This window comes from Euwallacea fornicatus, chromosome 33 (genome assembly GCF_040115645.1).
Source record: "Euwallacea fornicatus isolate EFF26 chromosome 33, ASM4011564v1, whole genome shotgun sequence".
NCBI lineage: Eukaryota > Metazoa > Arthropoda > Insecta > Coleoptera > Curculionidae > Euwallacea > Euwallacea fornicatus.
Window position 1 is genome coordinate 2574105 of NC_089573.1, and position 18193 is coordinate 2592297.

The window sequence follows — 18193 nt, forward strand, 5'->3', positions numbered from 1 at the left end:
GCAACTTCATTTTAGATAATTAAACGTGAACATAGGCTCTTTTTCGACATAGTTTCATAATACATGAAGATGATAGTAGGGTTCCATTTAAAACTTTAAAGTTTTTGCCATTTTTTGACGGCCAAATTGGCTCTATTTTTGTGAACACCTTATAGAAAATATTACGCAAAGCTTAGCAGCATACTAAAATACGGACGTTTTTCAGTATTGTGGCAAAAAATAGTTAGAAAATACCCTTCTGTTTGTTGACAATTTTCAATCCTGCAGACATCTGCATGTGTCCTTTTTAACATTCAATTGCTGGTATCTTGAAAACTATTAATTCTAAGAAAGCCAATGTATTAAATAGGTTGTATTAAAATTGAACGTAAGGCCCAAAAATGAAGTAATATACAGGGTGTTTGGTTTACCGATGCACATCCGAAATAGGGTGGTAGGTAAGATGATTGTGAACGTATTTGACCATAAATACTATTATACAAAGCATCATGCATTTCCAGATATCGCCATTTTTCCGAATTTTACCAAATTCGCTGTTTACTTCCGTGTAAGTTGCAATAAAAATTTAATAGAACATTTGTTGTGACTCTATCGGTTTTCGCATAAACTTGAATACGTATTTTATCGATATCAAACATGTACTAGTGTCTGCATGTGAAAAAAAAAATGTGATTCTTTAAAATTCCAAAAATGAACTTCTCTAATATCAAATCTTGACTTTCTAAGTAGATAAAGATGAAGATGCAAATGGAAGAGTCGTTCAAATATCTTTAAAAACTTCTTTGACCATTGCTCTTTCGAATGATGTACTGAAAGGCGCAGACTTAATGCTCCATAAGGTATTTAATTAAAAAAGAAAAAAAATTCAGAAAAAGTGCAAAGGGCAATTTAACAAATTGAATAAAAACTTAATAAGTAATTATTATTTATGCAAATTGCACTATTTACTTATAACTAATTATTATTCTCAAAATGGGAACCACCGTTTCTGATACAACATCGATATCTTCGTCTCATCTCTGTGGTGGTCACTCCTAGCCTCATTTCAGCCTTCATTAATTTTGCTGCCCCATTAATTCTTCGAATGAGGTGGTCTCGATCATGAATTTCCTCATTGTATACCAGTTCTTTCATTCGTCCCCAGATGTGATAGTCAATTAGGGTGAGATCTGGAGATCTGGCAGGCCGTAATATCGGTCCATTTCATCCTATCTATCTTCCAGGAAATTGATTATTTAAAAACTCTCTTATTGTTCTCTGATAATGGGCCGGACATCCATCCTTTTGAAATATGATTTTCAACGGTCAAAGAAGTTTTTAAAGATATTTGAACGACTCTTCGATTTGCATTTTTCTCTTTATTTACTTAGAAAGTCAAGGTTTGATATTAGAGAAATTTATTTTTGGAATTTTAAAGCATCACATTTTTTTTTCATTTGCAGATGCTACTACATGTTTGATAACGATAAAATACGTATTCAAGATAATGTGAAAAGCGATAGAGTCACAACAAATGTTCTATTAAATTTTTATTGTAACTTACACGGAAGTAAACAACGAATTTGGCAAAATTCGGAAAAATGGCGATATCTGGAAATGCGTTACGCTTTGTATAATAGTATATATGGTCAAATACGTTCACAATCATCTTACCTACCACCCTATTTCGGATGTGCATCGGTAAACCAAACACCCTGTATAAGGAGTTATTTTTGTTACATTTAAAATAAGGAAGCAAGTATCAGCTTCCGGTACTACCGGAAGTGTGACGTTATCGAAAATATTCTAGATGATATCGTCTCAAGGCTCTTACCAATCCAATAAATTTTCGTAAATTTGTAATTCATGGTTTTCTTGCAACGTCTAAGACTGGTTCCCGATGAGACACCCTGTATAGGAAGTCTCATTAAAAAAAACTCAACTTTGATCGGTTTTTTCGGATTCTGATGTTAATTTGTTTTTTTTCTCTAATACTATATCATAAAATTATTCGCCAATATATCAAACTTTTATATAAACAACTTTTTCCTAACTTCAATAATAAACCCGCAATAACTCATCAAATTATAGAAATTAGCTCTATACCTTTTAATCATTATCTCTTCTCCTCACTGTCTCCTTATTATATCTTGGTTGGGGGTGCGGATTAAAAATGAATAAATTTTTTTAAATCGGATTTCAGTCGCGAATATAGAGATTTTGTAAAGTTAAAAAAATTCTTTTGTTATCAAATATTTAATAATAATAAATATTATTTAACTATAACTGAACACTTTTTATTAATTTTCGAAAGTTTTATTTGCAGCTTACAAAGTTTATAAAATGTTTTCAAATTTTATTACTTTAAAACACCTACTGCTGCTGCCCACAATAGTTCTTTCTTAGCGGTTACTGTTAGTGAATCTAAGGAATTTGAGAAAAGAAATACCGAATCTGAAACGAAATCTGAGCTTTCTATCATGATGAATTCAAGCGTGAGCAGGAGAAAAAATAATTAAGAAATAAAGGAAAAAAATGTTGAGTTTCGAAACATGGTACGATAGCCAAAGATCACATTTTTTTTGATGAAATGTTTGACATATAAAGCAAAGAGTATGAAACTACTAGAAAATCACCTAATTTAGTTGACTACTTAAAAATATTCTGTGGAATATTTTGTGTAATGAGGAAGATGAGGGTGCAGGTTAACCTTTTTCTACCCCTATTTCCAGCAGCGCACAAATCTTTGCAAAGTTAATTAATAGAGTCGTCGATCCATTGTTTAAGAGAACTAATAAATATTATACCCAGTCACAACAAAAGAATATTTTAAATCGTGTTCTTTATCGGGCTCTTATCTTTAATCTTGATTGTACTCGCGAATGATCATTAGTAAAGATTTGTAATCTTTTAATAATGTAAATGACAAAGGTTTCAGAAATTTAAATGCTTGATCATACACTTGACCTTCGATTTGTAATTTCAAGTAAGTTTACAATGCGCGAAATATTACTTTTCAATGTGCATGATTAGTGCTTTATCAAGCTGCGGGAAATACCAAAAAATGCAAGATAGATGGCAATAGCATGCGATAACAAAATGATAATATTTTGCCCCTCTGCAAGAAAAGCGTTGGATATTTTACAAGCAATACAACAGCTGCCGTCGTGTTCAATAAAGAACAACTTTTCATTCAGCGGAAAGAAATCAAGATCAAAGAAGTTGATTCGAGAAGTATCCACTGCATGGAATAGTTCTTATATATTATTGTACATGAACGAACAAGTGATGTTATACATCCTTAGAGAAAATGAAAAAAGCGCCTTCATATACTCTATCATGTACAATCATCCCTTACTATACATCAGTTTTACAGGGTGTCCCACAATAAGGGGGTTAACGCTTGACCACGTATTCCTTGGTCAAAAATACATCAATTCACGGGGATATACGAAATATTCTCCTTCTGAAGATACAAGTCCTTAAAGCCTCAATTTTTTTTTAAGTTTTGCAGATAAGTCGAAAACGGCTAGATGGATTGCTACGAAATTTGGGGTATAATCTTTCTGCTTCTCGGGGCACATTCGACGGGGCTTATTATGGTAAAACCACCAGGGGTAGTGGTCAATTGCTAGAAGGTCGAATGTTAAATACGCCAGAACTTTTTTATTCGTTCACGCAGACGGTTGGTTTTTTTTTATGAAATTCCCGGTCAGTTACGCAACTTTTTTTATCTCATGGTGAATTTTGATTTGGAGCCTCTGTTAGATGGAAAATGATTAAAATTGTTGATAATGTCAGTTAATACACACCCTTCAGAAGGAAATAAAAGCATACATTTCAACAAACAATTAATTTAATAAGTGCTCAACGGGGCCTCTCCGTTCTCCAATACAGAGATTGACGCATCGAAGAAAATTAAATTTGAATCTTCCCAACTTCATTGGATCATTGTGCATTCCATCAGCTGCTTGGAAAATTCTATTTCTTAGGTGGTCTTAAATTCGAATAGGAACAGCGTATACACGAGATTTTAGCGTACCCCAAATGGAAAAGTCGCAGGGAGTTAGATCTGGAGATATAGGTGGCCATTGAAGAGGGGCATCATTTTTTCCACTAATTTTTTTCGTCTAATGGAGACTCCAAATCAAAATTCAATAAGAGATAAAAAAAAAGTTGCGTAACTGACCGGGAATTTCATAAAAAAAACAATCGTCTGCAAGAATGAATAAAAAAGTTCTGGTGTATTTAACATTCGACCTTCTAGTAATTGACCACTACCCCTGGTGGTTTTACCATAATAAGCCCCGTCGAATGTGCCCCGAGAAGCAGAAAGATTATACACCAAATTTCTTAGCAATCCATCTAGCCGTTTTCGACTTATCTGCAAAACTTAAAAAAATTGAGGCTTTAAGGGCTCGTATCTCCAGAAGAAGAATATTTCGTATATCCCCGTGAGTTGATGTATTTTTGACCAAGGAATTTGTGATTAAGCGTTGACCCCCTCATTCTGGGACACCCTGTATATTCTAAAAGAGTTTGAACGTTTTTTGAATGGTTGGGAAGAAACAACCAAAAAAATTTCTAGCTCAATTTATATCGCTACATCTCTTACATTATCAATAGAAATATACACTGCATTGCAAGATGTCTTTCAGTGTCTGGTACAAGTCCAATGAGAGTATTCTGTAAGGTTTTAATTTAATTTAGCTGAGAGAAACTATTTCAGTGCAAGACGAGATCAATAACAAGAACCTCAACACTACTGGTTCCAAGACTTAAAAAAGGTGATTTTAGGATCATTAAAATTGCTGAGTAATTTTCACTTTTATTGGAAAGAGAAATGGTAAAGATGCAGAATTGTAACAATAGCCTAAACCTGGGATAATCTGACGAGAGTTTGCTATTCTGGTAGAGACAGAAAATACTTTTATAATGGTACATTTTTACTTATAAACATTTATAGACATTTTAAGTTAATGATAAGAACTCCGCCGATCCTAAAAATGAACTAAAAATATTTCTGTTATCCGCATCTTCTACCGAATCCGAAAGGAAATTTAATTCATCAGGTTTAATTATTAATGAACGAAGTTTTCATCTTAAGCCCCAAAATGAAAGCATGATTTTATTTCTTAATAAAAATGATAGATTTTTTAAATGTGAATAAGGAAAATTATTATTAACTTAACCCGCATTTGGAGTTTTAGAAAAAGATCAATAGTTAACGATAGTTACTATCAAAAGCCGCAACTATCGATAGTACCTCACCTCTACTTTCATCTCTCTCAACGTTGATTGACTGAAGAATTAACTGAAAACTTCAGAGTATTTATTTCTCTTTTTGTGGTGGGGGAAAAGTATCGGCATACATAGAGCGTGACGTAATACATAGTCCAGGTCCGAATTAAGCGCAGTGATTCCTTGTTGCCTGTTAAAGTATTAGTTGTATTTGAACATCTCTGTAGCTTCTAGTAAATCATGGATGGTAGCGTCGAACGAGGTTGTTGACAGTGTTAAGTGCTGAGAAAAATGTGATGACCGTGCCAGAAGAAAGCAGACGCTGAGCTAAAAATCAATATTTCTGTCAGTCTGAGTCAGCTACTGCTTTTATCCATCGTGATCCTCGGCTTAATATTATGTTTTGTTGTATTTATATAGAAATAATCACGGTACTAGGTGGATGGGAACATCGAGACTTTTAACAAGCGTCTGCACTAATATGTAGTCGAGGTTCGCCCAAATCTAAATGTAAGAAAATATTTCAAAAAGTTCAATACACCGAGGTACTTGTACCATTATTAAAGATTTTAGTAAACTGTAAGCCCAGACGATTCTGTGGATAAGCTAAATACATGTTATAGGATTCTGGAGATACATAATGTTGATGAAAGTTTCATTTGAGGTTCGATTTTCACAGATTTAGTTAGGCTTAAACGTGAAGACTTAATCAATTTTCTTAATAATCATAAGTAAGTTAATGAAAATTCTCACTTTATACATGAATAAAATTTTCAAAATGAGTTTTCCGTCAATGTATGGGCAAGCATTATACCAGACCACTTAGTCGAACCACCAAGGCTCAATAACTAAATACTCTTGGATATTTTTGTAACATTAATAGCCAATTCTTTTGAAAAATGTACAGTGGTGACCATAAGTATGAAATATTATTTTAATTTGATAAAATATTTATTAAAAAGTATTAAACAAAAATTGCACAAATGCTTGAAGGACTTTATTTAATTTCCTATAATTATAACATAAAATTAAAATTTCTAATTGAAAAACTTTTTAGAAAAATGAAAACGAAAGATTACACTTGGACAAAAGTATGGAATATCTTTTATATCATGGTATGGATCCAGCCATCTTAAGTAAAATCAATATTTTGTGGCATACCCCTTAGCATCTAGGACAGCCCGACTTCGACGCTGCATTGAACTAATTAGATTCTGGCACGTTAAGGAAGAAATGTTTTTCCATTCTTCTTGTATGATCCTCTACAATTCTTCACTATTTGACACGTGTCTTTGTCTAATTTTTCGTTTCAAATGGTCCCACGGATGTTCGATGGGATTTAAATCAGGAGATTGTGAAGGCCATTCTATAACATCTATCTGCTTTTCAATAAACCAATTTTTAATCAACCGCGAAGAATGTTTAGGATCATTATCCTGTTGGAACCGCCATACCAGTGGCATTTCTTCCTCGGCAAATGGAAGCATATACTGCTCTAGGATATTTTTGTATAAAAACCGATCCATTATTCCATCAATTTCGAGTAATAGCCCAACTCCAGATCTCGAAAAAGATCCCCACACCATTAAGCTCTAACCGCCATGTTTAATAGTGGGCTTTTGGTACTTAGGATCAAATCTCTTCCCTATTGGTCGCCGAAGATAAGTTTTTCCATCCGAATGAAACAGTTTGATTTTGGTTTCATCACTGAAAAGGACGGAATTCCATTTTTCGGGTGTCCAAAACAGATGTGAGCGTTCTTTTCTTCTTTCTATTCTGGCCTTCCGGTTTTTTTTGGAAATTAATGGTTTCTTCACTGCCAATCGTCCAAACAATCCAGTACATAGACGACGCCTCACAGTACGATCACTAATTTCAATACCACTATTAGTTGTAATTTCTTCCTTTATTAAGCACGATAATTTTTCGGGATCTTTGGAGGATATAATTTTAATACGTTGGTCTGTAGGGACTGTTGTTTTTCTGGGACGTCCTGTTTTCGGATGGTTTTTTCCGGCGTTGAATACCCAAAACTTCCTCAAAATTTCCGATACACACCCCTGGCCCACACTAAATATCTTTGCGATGTCCCTTTGATTGGCTCCGTTATTTGACATCTCCACTATTCGTGATCGAAGATCTTCCGAAAGATATTTTTTTTTACCATTTCGGCTTCAAATTCTATCGAACTGTAACACTCAATACTGAATACTAAATGCAAAATAAATTTAAATCTTTAATATTCCATGCTTTTGTCCATCTAAAAAAATTTGTTTACCGGGGAAATTTTTGATAGCAACATTCTATAAATACTATATGGTTTAAAATGTAAAATTGACCTTTCCCAATTTAAATATATCCGAATGGAAGAAAAAAGGTAAAGGCCCTTTAGCTAAATAAAATTTCAAAAAATATCCCATACTTATGGCCACCACTGTATCTCTCCAAGTTAGGAATTCCATGCAGCTATTTAACGATGAAGTTCAACCGCATTATGGTATCGGAATTCGAACACTTTTAACCGACACGTGTCCTGAAAGATGCAAAGGACGTAGTAGTACGGTGGACCCCAGGTTACCCAATTGAAATCCAATGGGTTTTTCGGTTGGAGATACGTTTTTTCTAGACTATTTCTTTCGAAGTGTCCAATGCGTTGCAATGCCGTGCATGAGGTCGGACAATTGAGAAACTGATTTATTAACGTGAGGAAATTAGAGAAAATAGAATTTTTTTTTGTAAGTCCGAAAATAGCTTTTTAGGAATAATTATTATAATTTATGTATAGAAGCGGAAGGACGGTATTTTGAAAATTTGTTATAAAATTAGTAACAAAATTTTGCATTTTTGGTGGTAAATAATAGCGGTAAAAGTAAAAATTATAGAAGTTAGTTTAAAGATTGTTCAAAAATTTTGTTTGTCTGGTCCACCTTTACCTGTAACTCTATGAACATAGAGCGACTTCAACAAAAGAAATGGCTCTCCCGAACCCGTGTATGTCGTTGAGGTTCCAGACAAATGCCGTTTATGGCGAGGCTAATGATTCGAATCTTACAGTGTTCTAAACTGAAACTTCAGATAGTGACCAGAACTCATTGGTTTTCGGCATACCGCGTGTCCTCTCTGTTCTATTTGATCTTCTAGACATCGACAGTATTTGTGAAAAGTAAGTGACCGTTTTCTCTGTTCTCTTGCTGAATCGAGTATAATGGAACTGGATAATAAACTGGTTGGTGACTATCATTGTAGCGACAAACCTTTGATACGCCATTTACTTTATCACAAAAACCATTCTGCCATTGAAATAGTTGCGTTAAAGAAATATCGGAACAACTTAGCTCTGTCTTCCGGTGTGTATTTCATCTCTAAGGCTATCTGTATTGCTAGGATTCCCGTTCAATGTATTTCATTGTACACTGACTTTCAAAAAAACCGCAACACCAAGAAGAACACATCGTACACGTTTGAAATTCTGGCATTACGTTGGGTCGGGTAATGGATAAAAACGATCAAAATATCAAAAGAAAGTTATTGTGAATAAGTGAAAAAATTTAATAATAATTTAATAATGGGTGGTATCTCCTCTTAAATTAATACATTCCTGTAAGCGACGTGGCGTGCTTAAAATTAAATTCTCAATATCTTCCTGTGGTATTGTATCTCAGGCAATCTGCACCTGCTCGCGGAGTTCATCTACGGTCTCTGGAGGGCGAGCTAAACGTTGAAGTCTCCGACCCATTATATCCCATACATGCTCTATTGGGGACAAATCTGGAGACCGAGCTGGCCAAGGCAAAGTATCCAAATTTTCAATTTCCAAATACCTCAAAGTATCGTTGGCTACATGTGGTCGCGCATTATGCTGTTGAAATGTGCTTCCAGGATGGTCGTGCATGTATGGTACAAGACTCGGTTCTAAGACACTATTAATGTACCTCTGAGCATTTAATCTATCATAAATGAAAACAAGAGGAGACCGACTACCATACTGGATGGCACCCCAAACCATGACACCTGGTGTTAAACCCGAATGACGCCTTTCCAGAAAGTCCAAATTTAACCGCTCTCCTCTGCGCCTTCTAACACGTAACCGTCCATCAGATCGCCATAAACAAAATCGGCTCTCATCACTGAACACGATTCTTCTCCACTCATCCACCCATTGCACTCTCAGACGACACCACTCCAGTCGGGCCACCCTGTGGTTGCGTGATAATGGAAGCCGACCCATAGGACGATATGAATTTAGTTCAAAACTTCGAATTCTGCGTTAGATCATACTAAGGGAGACCCTTCGATTTAGGGTGGCTGCCCAGTCAGCACCAAGAGACGGAATTGTTTCAAACAGGGCGCCTGTCGCTGAACGACGAAGTCGCCGGTCTTCGCGTCGGTTCGTCATTCTTGGACGGCCACTACCACAATGACGATTTACTGACCCTTCGTTAGACCAATCTCTCCAAGCTATTAGCACTGTCGATGCGTTTCGATCCAATCTACGTGCAATTTCGCGGAAAGGTAAACCTGCCTCGTGCATACCAACAATTCTTCCCCTTTCAAAGGGAGTTAGCTGCCGATAAACTGCATTTTGGCGTACACGAGGCATTTGGCACTACCACATATTCAATATGGTACTAACAATAGTACCTTTATCGCTATCCGCCTGTAAAAAAATTTGCAAAAAGAACGATCGTCACAGATAAAAAAGTAAAGAAAAACTTCATATCGCATTAAAATACGAACTTGAAATTTTTATCATTTTTTTCTCTTTACAAGTCTGAAATCATACCAAAATTTCAAATATATACAGTGCGTTCTTCTTGGTGTTGCGGTTTTTTTGAAAGTCAGTGTATATGTGAGCGGAACCATCTTAAATAACTGAATAAGTTAAAAACTAAGTCAAGCCGCCGGCGGGTCATAGGTTGCATCTCTTTCTACATACGTCTTATACAGGGTGTTTGCTAATGCGATAGAAAGTTTTCAAAGAAAAATAGATGGGGTCATTTTGAATCTATATAACAATATTTGTCCTTATACAAAGTCTCATCGTTTGTGAATTATCGGCCAAGGGAAAGAGCCGGAAGGGCGGAATAGAAGGAGCAAGTAAATGCGTTAGAAGTCGAGGGTCTCATTTTGAAAATTTAATTAATTAATAGTAGTATTGTTTAAGTTAAAACTAGCGGTAAAATTTTTAAAATAATTAATAATTAGTTAAATTTAATCTCGCTTATTTTCTTGCGAGTAATATTTCTTTTTTGTTAGTTTTGTAAACTTTAATTTTGTTATAATGTCATATATTATTTGAAAGAGTATAGACCAAATAATTTTTTAAGACTATTTAAATTAAAAATGCAAGAATAAACTGGAACCAAACTGTTTTAACACATCAATTTGTCTAAATAATGATTTTTAATAATCATTTTTACCTTATTTTCGTTTTACTTTATCATCATACATATTGAGAATATTTTTTAAAAATATCTCCGAAAGTGACAAGTATTTATTATAAAAAAATTGAACTTAATTGTATCACCCCAATCATTTCGTATAAAAACGTAAGGCAGATATTTCGAAAACGATGAGACCTTGCACAATGATAAATACGATTATATTGATTAAATATGGTTTCAACTACCTGCTATTAGAATCTTTCTCTCCCTCCACCAAACACCCTGTATATACTTACATAGGTACATACATTGATAATTTAATTAAAATGTTCCACCATTTTATACAGGGCGTCCTCGAATTACGTAGCCAAAATAATACCGCAGATTGTTTGAGTGAAAATAAGTCGATTTAACTAAACTTCCCTCAGTCCAAAAGTTGATAATTATGGAGCTACAGGGTGTTAAAGTTGAAAAAAAATCACATTTTCTTTAATATCTTTCGATTTCTTTGAGTTAATTTCACGAAATTTCATATTTGAGGGTGTTTTAGGATACGAAATTCAAATTTATTAACGATTTAGTTGTTTCTTCTAGGGGGCGCCACAAGCGACCATTAGGACACATTTAAATCTCTGTAACTTTTTTGTGCCACGGTGTATATTATTTTGGTATTTAAAAACCTTTTTCCCTACCTTTTATACTTAGAAAAGGTATACTTTATTGACGTCGCTAGAAGCAACGGTTTTGGAGAAAAATGCATCTAAGCCTGATGATGCATGCAAATTACCTTAAAATTATTTTCCGTTAAAAAAAATGAAGTTTTTCAAAAATAATTATTAGTAAAGGTATAACAATAAGTTTTCAAAATCAGATATTATTAAATAGAAATCAAACAACAGTGTTGCCGGTTTTATCAGAAAGTACTAGCATCCCCGATATTTTAAATGGAACACCCTGTATATTTTTTTCATTTTTGGGTTCTATATTTCATACCAATAACTTCTGCATTTAACTTCCTATACCTATCTCTAGCAGTTTTCGGAATATTATTTAATTTCCTTATTTTTTGCTCAAAGTCAGGCCTTTAATAAAACCTCTGTTATAACATGATTTGGATTCACAGAGGGACAAAATTTGGAATATAATTTGTGAAAGATTCATCAATTTGTTGCATGTAAATAAGAATGTTCTGTCTTGTACGGGGTGGCTCAAAATTAATGGTCTTACGGGTAGACAGTAAAAGTGTCTAAAGTGTGTTTTTTCAAATGAAACTCTCTGTATGTTACTAGTCATGCTGAAAGACAATTAAATTTCCTTTAAAATGATTTGGTATATCCCTATACCTGAACCATCACGTTTCGAAAATAAAAGCTGTTTTGTCTTTAAATTGAATTATTTAAAGATATTTGCCAAAGGTGGCTCTGGGACGCCATAATTGTTGAAAACTATGCAATTGTTTGAACAATTTGACAGGCGGCGTTGTTGTAATTTTTAATTTACGCATTTTTAAGAATAATCCCGGCAACACTGCATCACTGAAAATATTTTACGTCGATAGAGCAAGTTCATTTATCTACTTATGCAAATTTTCAGGAAGATCACGATATCAATCTTCCAGAAACGTCTAACCTACCATCGACCGTGAATCACCCGGTATACATTGAGCACTAAAAGTCCCTCGTAAATTAGTTATAAATTGAAGGAAATATTTTTCTCGAAAATGCCGGAACACATAACAAACATTTATACAGGGTTGCCTATGACGTAGATAAATGTGCTTTTTCAATTACTTTTCTTATAAAACCCCATGTATATTATGGAGGTTTTGAGTGTTTTGAACAATTCTGAACACGTTTCGTGTAACACACCCATGTTTAAATTCAAGAGGTTATGAAAAAAATTACAAAACAAGTTGCTTTAGCAAGTTGTAACAGCAGTAATAAGCAGTAGTGACATTTTCAGTTTGAAGCTTTGGTAGCATACGCGCCACATAGGAATGAAAAAATTCACAAGGCCTTAAAAGACTTTGCAAAAATCTTGAAATTGTGTCTACCTAAAAAGGCCATTTATACCTTGATTTCGTCAATACCTCGAGTAAGAAATCTTGGTTTAGTTAATTCCCGTAGGATGATGAACTAACACTGAAATTTAGAGCTTATGAAAGAGAAAAACTATGGCAGAATAGAGAACATGAAGTTATAAAAAACTAACGCATAAGAGCTTGACAGGCTATCTTGACCATGTCCACCATCTACATATGTCAAATTTAATCCAAGTAATCAGTCCAAGATGATGTAGTAACAGTAAAATGTGTATACAAGATCATTTTTTTTAAATGCTACGAAAAGAGCAGTTTGACTATTTAAAATGAAATTTCAGGGCATTAATGTGCTACAAGGGGGACGAATTTTGACGTCTTAATTGAAAATTTATGACATACAATTTTGTAAGGGGTGCATTTTTAATCAAACAATTAATCATTTTTGTAGGTAAAAGGAAGGCATTTTTAACGTTTATTGGAAGATAGAAGATGAGTAACCAAAACGAAACGGTAATACAGCGTACGGTATTTAAATTTTTCTTCCAACTTAATGCTAAACACGATTTGATCCTTGTCCATACTACGAGGATGATTCTAGAAGCAGTATATATGGCGATTTTTTTTATCAAAATTTGCCTATATTGTAGAGACCTAACCCTTAAAAACCTATGTATACAGTTTAAGGGACCTACGTTGATTTGTGCTTGTTTTAAACCCGTTTTTAATTACATAAAAAAAACATTAAAAAAATTGGTCACCGACACATGATTCAATCCCTGCATTGAAAGATCCTAATTCATCCAACATGAAAGAGGAGTAAGATTCTACTCGGGGGGGAGGGGGGGGGCTGGCCTTTCGTTAACACCTCTAAAATATTGGGCGGGAGAGTTTAAACGCGGTCGCACGAGCTGCCAAGACGAATTGCGCAGTGGTCGACCTAATGACATTCCAGATCTGAGCACTCCAGAAATTGTGACCAACATCCACAAAACTGGACTGGAAAACCATTGGCTGAAATTACGTAAGTTGGGAGAAATGTTGAGCAATTCAAAAAGTACTGGATACCGGATATTGACCGAATAAGTTGTTATGAGAAAATTGTAGACAAGATGGGTGCTGCAATTACTTAACAGTGAACAAAAACAGCACCGTAAGAACGTTTCAAAGGAAAGTCTAGCAGAGTTTTGCAGCAATAAAGTTGAGTTTTTGCGTCGATTCATAATCATGAATGAAATATGAGTCCATCATTTCACACCTAAGATGATAGAACGGTTAAAACAATGGACTCAGAGGGTAGAGTCGGCTTCAAAAGAGGCAAATACCGTTCGATCTGCAGGAAAAGCGATTACTTCAGATTTTTGGGATGCACGTGGGATAATTTTTATCGTCCGTTCACCTACAGGAAAAACAATAAATGGAGAGTATTATTTAAATTTATTGCAGCGTCGAAGCGAAGAAATTTTAAAAAAGCGACCGCATCTGGCCAAAAAGGAAAGTCTTGTTTCATAAAGACAACGCGTCAGTCCACACCTCCGTCATCGCGTTGGCCAAAATCAATCAACTTGTTTTCAAACTTTTTCCTCGCCCTCCCTATTCGCCAGATTTAGCCCCTTCAGATTATTTTCTATTTTCAAATTCGAAAAAATTGCTAAGCGGAAAGAGATTTGCGAACAATGAAGAGATGAAATCCGAGATTAGTGCCTATTTTGAAACATTCGAAGCTTCTCGCTAAAAATTAGATACAGACGCCACAGAACATCGGTGGGAATAGTGTGTCAATCTCAAAGGAGACTGTTGAGAAATAATGTAATATTTTCCAAAAATGTGTTTTCTCTCAACGTCAAGTCGGGTACTTCTGGGAGTATCCTCGTGGAAGACCTCCCCGTACACACGATTTAAAATCGATGTAACAGTTGTGTTTGACCTATTAAGGGTCGTTCATTAATCACGAGCCTCATACTATTGTTACAGGACGAGTAGCAAATTTTGAACTTAAAAAAGTTAATAATTTAACTGTAATGGCCCCAACAAATTTTAAAAACGTGACAGCTGGAAACGCCACGAATTGCAAAATCTGTTGTTTCACACTTCACATCATCTATAAATAATGAGCTAAATAGTTGATGCGGATAGAGAGATAGAATGGGAGAGAATCTATACGATGCATCTCATGAATATACATGAGGCCCTTTAAACTTTGCATTCGCACTCTTTTATACCCCGAATTCATCAATTTTTCAACATTTGTTTTAGCTAGGTTTGTTTTTCTTCGCCCTTAGGTGTTGATGTGTTTTGTGTTTAGAGGGAGGCACACATGACTACATGGCTTCCCTTATAATCACTCTTTCATTGTTTATTTAGAGTCTATAGACGGAGGGGTTATGGCTGGAGCTATTTATTGGGCTCCGAATTTTCCTCTTCCACGAACCTGTCAACATTTCAAATACGTATTTTCCTCTTTCGGTTCTTTTATTCCGCGTCCCAAATACCTCTTTAAAATTGTTTACTGAAAGTGATAAAGTGCTAGCTTCTGGTGACATAATAAATATCAGAGGTCTTGAAAGAATTCAGCCAGAATGTTTGCCTGGAAACCTAAAAGGAAGTCAATATTACACACTAGACAGTTTTCTCTTCAGTAAATCAGACATCTTGCGCGCTATTACGTGCCATAAAACACATATCTTCATTTGAAATTTCAATACAGGTGCCCATTTGAATAGCCTTGATTGACATGCGGGGGCTTTTTTGTACAGCTTATCGGTCTATTCGCAAGTAGAAATGTGGAAAATATTCTTGACACATTTTCGATTCATTTCTTATCTTTTCAATAGTTCGGTATTTCAATTTATACGACAAAAATACCCAAGTGTTATGGGGTTGCACCTACTTATTACAAGGATTACTTTAGTTGTCGTATTGTATTGCGGCAATGGAATAACAAGTATTATTGCATATTAATCAAGCACTTGAGTTTTGGGTAAATCCGGAATGTTGAAGATAGTAGATTAAAAAAATCTACTTAGCCCAGTAGATTTGACGAAGCAACGCGAGACCGAACCGTCGAAAAACATTTTTTAAACTTAGAGGTGGAGACTTTTTCATCATTAAGCCCATTTAAATTGTATGTAATCATTCGCTAATCCAAATATGACCTTCCGCAGTATAGAGACCGTCACGAGGGAAATCAGAATCGCTGAGGCTCCATTATTTACTTGGAATTGAATAGACAGGCTGTAGGTACAGGGTTTATGGTTATTTCAAGGAGGATATATTTCCTTTTTCGGTCTTAAGACCTTTGAGAAGAATACAGAGTTGCTGTTCGCTGCATTATGATCTTTTAAACGTGAATATCAACGTCTACAATAATTACCTTTACGTTCTCGTACGTCGAAGGGGATCCCGCTTGAAAAGCCCTCATCTAAATTATATTTACCTTGGGAAGATAAATAGAAAATCTAACCCGCAAATTTCCGAGATCGAATACAAATTTTCACACACTGGCGTCTTTGAAGGCGGAATTCCATTTTCCTTTTGGAGCGAATGCGAGACGGATTTGAAATCTTACTCGTTAAGTTCGTGTTATTTTGTTATATATATATATTTTTTTTTGTTCAAAGTATTCCTCGATATTCCCCGTCAGCCGAATTTCCCTTTATTTGGGAAACGGAAGTGCTGGAATTTAAAATACTCGCTTGCAGAGGAAAAACTTGGAATAATTGAATCGTTATAATCTAAGTTTGTACGAACACACTCCACAAAAGCTGCCTCGAAATTCACATAATACCTCTCGGTTTCATAGCGGGATGCATCGAAAGAACGTACAAGGTAGTGTTTGTAATTGTTCGCTGGATAACTTCAAAGAGCCACATCTGCAGATTTGTTTTCAGGTTTTTTCGCGTTGTCGTTCTTTGTCGATCGATTTTCCTTTCTCTCCTACATTCGCATTATCATGCAGTGTGTCAAAACGACATTCTTACCTGCTTGGACATGCACTTCCCTACTGAGAACAGTTCCGGCAATGTTGGATGCCCGACAACGATATATCGTCGAATGGACGTCAGCCCTGTAGTCCTCCGCCCGAAATGGTGGAAAATATAAGGTTCCATTGCCGAGTGATTGCCTGAAACAACATTCGAACAATAAATTAATTTTATTTCATTTCACGTGACCGCTTTTTGTCGATATATTTTTCGATATATTTTATTGCTCTCGAGAATGGACGCGGCTTATTCATACATTTGAACGTTTTCATTTAATTTTTAAAACGTGGCGATGACAATAACAAACATTCGGTGATTATTATTTGACCTGTAGCCTCCATCGAGTAGATATTTTAAAATCTGTCAAAGCCAGTACGTAAAATCGATTATTCCACCAAACGCATAATTGGATATACGGGGTGTTCCAGAAACGATGGCGCAAATATTAGGTGTATACCTATGACCCCGCGTTTTTATTTCTACTTCTATTTTCTTTGAAAAAATATTTTTTTATTAAAGGAATTTTATTTCATTTTTTGCTCCGTATTGCCAGCTTTCTATTTATACAGGGTGTCTCTCAAAGGTCTGTACAAAATTCTACCACAGATTTCTGAGATCAAAACATGACGATTTAACCCAATAGTCTTCAATTCTTATCCTTTTATTTAAATCTTCATGTTTTTATTCGCGCATACCAATTTTTTGTTACTTATTCTGCTTAAATGAAATTGGACCTACTCGTACCTATTATGAGTAGTATAGGTGTTGTGGATTATTAAAAGTGCTTCAAAGTTGTGTGTAAATTTTCAAATTTTGTCAACAGGACCCACGAAGATGGATAGGTAGAGGAAATGATGCTCCGGTACCATGGCCACCGCGCTCACCGGATTTAACTCCGATGGATTATTTTTTATGGGGGACTCTAAAGTCCATGGTATACTTCACGACCATAAATAGTGAAGAGGAACTATGGGGACGGATTCAAAATGCAGCAAACATTTTAAAGAACGACGAAGAGATTGATGAATAGAGTACATCTTAATTTCTTGCGTCGGATTAATCTTTGTATGCAAATCAATGGTGGTCATTTCGAACATCTACTAAAAGTATAATTTTTTCGTGTTTATGTTTGGTATCTATGTTTTCAAGTAATTTGTAACCTATTTTTAATAAGTTTAGATTTTTTTCGATCCAACTGTAAGAATAGGTATGTAGTGCATTAAAATTATTGTTCAAGACATGCAGCGAACTTTAAGTTTCAAATATCTCAAGAAGGAAGCCTCGTAGAGATTTTTAACAAGAGACCTTTTTTCCTTAAAAAATGTAGGAAAACACAAGTTTAGTCATAAATAAATTTTATACCGGGTGATGAAAAAGTTATGCCCTTTTAAAGAGGGTTCATCGAGCGCTGACAACGTCCTCTACATTGTGCATCGAAAATGTAAACGGATTCTGATTTCTTATCCCCAAAAACCGCCCGATACGACATTTTATGTAGATAGCAGCATTACCAACCAAGAAATTAATTTATTTGCTTTTTTTTGTTTTCACTTTGACGCCCTGTATTT

The 18193-nt window shown here is 35.0% G+C and overlaps 1 protein-coding gene across 3 annotated transcripts in view; it reads right to left on the reverse strand.

Moving 5' to 3' along the window:
* The window catches only part of Dscam3 (Down syndrome cell adhesion molecule 3), a 154410-nt gene that overhangs the window by 100572 nt on the left and 35645 nt on the right, over positions 1–18193 (reverse strand). For all 3 annotated transcript variants that reach the window (XM_066299275.1, XM_066299276.1, XM_066299277.1), the window contains exon 4: positions 16623–16765. In XM_066299275.1, coding sequence (XP_066155372.1) covers positions 16623–16765 — 143 coding nt within the window. The remainder of the gene's footprint in view (positions 1–16622; positions 16766–18193) is intronic.